Genomic DNA, 2,163 nt, shown 5'->3' with positions numbered 1-2,163 from the left:
CGCTGCCGCTGTGGCTGGGCAGTTGGGGGCCTGAGGATGGGGAAGCTCTCGGCTGATATGCCACAACTGAGTGTGCTCCTGCTTCACGACAAGCCAAAATGTAACCGAGCCAGTTTAAATCAATGCTATAGATGGGTTTTAATGGACTCGTTTTACTTCGTAGTACACAGGGCTACAAAAACACTAAGTCTGTGCCTCAGCCCAGGGGTACTGATGTCTTGAAACGTCCTGGCTCAGGTACCTGTGACTGAGACCGTTCTTGTGCTCTGCCAAATACCTGCATCTCTTCCGAAAGCTGCGATTTTGGGGAAGGGCACACGCTCGTCCCTGACCTTCTCTTGTGACTTGGCTCTGTCCCCGCAGTGCTGCGTCTGGCTCCGTGCACCTCTCGGTGATCACCTGCTCCCGCTGCATGAGGAAGGTGGGACTGTGGGGCTTTCACCAGCTGGAGTCTGCGGGGCCGGAGCTGGACTCCTGCGGCCCGAGCGGCACTCCGCCGGCATCCGCCGAGCGCTTACCACTCGTGCCCACGTCTCCGCGCAGGATGCTCACGCGGAGCCAAGACACGCTCCCTCCGGGCTCTGAGCAGGTATGGCCCAGCTCAGCCGGCCCGTGAGCTTGGGATGTCTGGGTGATACGGGACCACACAGGAGTCGAGACTGATGAGGGTTGGGTGTCCGCTGCCTTTTACTCTGAAAGAGGCTCATCTTGGTGCCGTGTCTTCAACCATGGGCAACATCCAACAGATGCTGCCTTTACCCCTGCCCTTTGCAGCTCTCTGTCCTCCCCTCCCTCAGCCCTCCTGCGGGAGGGCAAAAAAAGCGCCTTTCCAGCCAGGGTACTGAGGCTTGTCTAACTCGGGATGCTCCAAACCAGGGGCTGCCTTCACCCGAGTCCAACTAGACACATCTAAGATGCTCCCGGTGTGAAGGGAAGGTGGCACGACTCCTGCCAGGATGGCGTAGAAGGCTTTGATCTCTTGTTTGAGCTGGGCAGGGCCCCCCTGTCCGCTTCAGGCAGAGGACATGCTGGTGACCAGAGGAGCTTTATTAATTCCTTGTTCTTTCCCCACTGGCAGCGCGAGAAGAGCCCGTCCCCGGCCATCTCTCGCCCACGGGGTTGGGACTCTCCCATCCCCATGGACCGGGGCGAGTTGGAGGTGGCCAGCCCCACTTTGAGGAGCCGCCCCGTCACCCGCAGCATGGGGCAGGGGGACAACGTGGAGGTGCCATCCAGTCCTCTCCGCAAAGCCAAGCGGGCACGGCTCTGCTCTTCCAGCAGCTCAGTGAGTGACCCGGGTGCGGGCGCAGGGAGAGCCTGGGCGGGGAGGAGAGAGATCTGGGCAGGGTGCTACTGATCCAGGGACCAGTGTTGTCCCTGTAGCACAGCACTGGGCCAGTTCAGGGCTGGTGTTTAGGCATGGAGAGGGTTTTATTGTGTCATTGGGATCTGTTTTAAACCATGCTGTCGCTGTCCTCCTTCATCATCATCTGCTCCCCTACCCAGGACACTTCTTTGAGGAGCTTCTTTGACCCCAGCTCACAGCATCGCGACTGGTGTCCCTGGGTCAATGCAGTGGAGGGAGGAGAAGCCCTGGAGGATACCGCGACCCAGACGGAGAAGGAGCCTGCAAAGGCAGAGCCGGGCTGGCGAGTGGTACTGAACACGCTCCTCGCCACCAGAAAGTGCGACAGAGTGCCTGAGATGGAGCCTGTGGTGAGCCTGCGGGATCCCCAGCCCCGAAACCAAGTGCTCAAACACCGCTTCCTCCAGCCTTGCCCAGGGATGAAAGCCTTTTGGGCGGAGTTTGGGGTAGATGGGCTTCATTCGGGCTAACTGCAAACCCAGCTGGGTGGCAAGGACCAAGCATGTGTCTGCGGAGTCTCAGCTTCCCCTCCGGCTGCGCTGGCGGCCTCTCGGCTGGGTCTCATCCGTTACAATGATGTGTTGTGTGCAGATCTGCTCAAGGGCTGCTATAAATAACAGCCTTTCCCGAGCGGCTCAGCGCTGCCCGAGATCCAGTTTCATTTCACGTCCCGATAGAGAGCTCCTGACCCTCTCTGCAGGCATCCTGACCACTGGCTCCTGCGGCTGCCAGCCCCGGGCTGTTGGACCGGTGGGTTTGCCGAGGCAGGGGAGCGGAGCTGAGGCCACAGTCCCCCT

At 60.1% G+C, this 2,163-nt stretch overlaps 1 protein-coding gene across 1 annotated transcript in view; it reads left to right on the top strand.

Moving 5' to 3' along the window:
* ZC3HC1 (zinc finger, C3HC-type containing 1) overlaps nucleotides 1–2,163 on the top strand; it is a 13,974-nt gene that overhangs the window by 10,786 nt on the left and 1,025 nt on the right. The window contains exons 8-10 of the mRNA XM_009331013.1: nucleotides 364–589; nucleotides 1,079–1,285; nucleotides 1,507–1,716. Of these exons, the coding sequence (XP_009329288.1) occupies nucleotides 364–589; nucleotides 1,079–1,285; nucleotides 1,507–1,716 (643 nt within the window). The remainder of the gene's footprint in view (nucleotides 1–363; nucleotides 590–1,078; nucleotides 1,286–1,506; nucleotides 1,717–2,163) is intronic.

Source organism: Pygoscelis adeliae, unplaced genomic scaffold (genome assembly GCF_000699105.1).
Source record: "Pygoscelis adeliae isolate BGI_AS28 unplaced genomic scaffold, ASM69910v1 Scaffold129, whole genome shotgun sequence".
NCBI lineage: Eukaryota > Metazoa > Chordata > Aves > Sphenisciformes > Spheniscidae > Pygoscelis > Pygoscelis adeliae.
The sequence above is the reverse complement of the archived record's forward strand: the minus strand, read 5'-3'. Positions and strand labels throughout refer to the sequence as shown.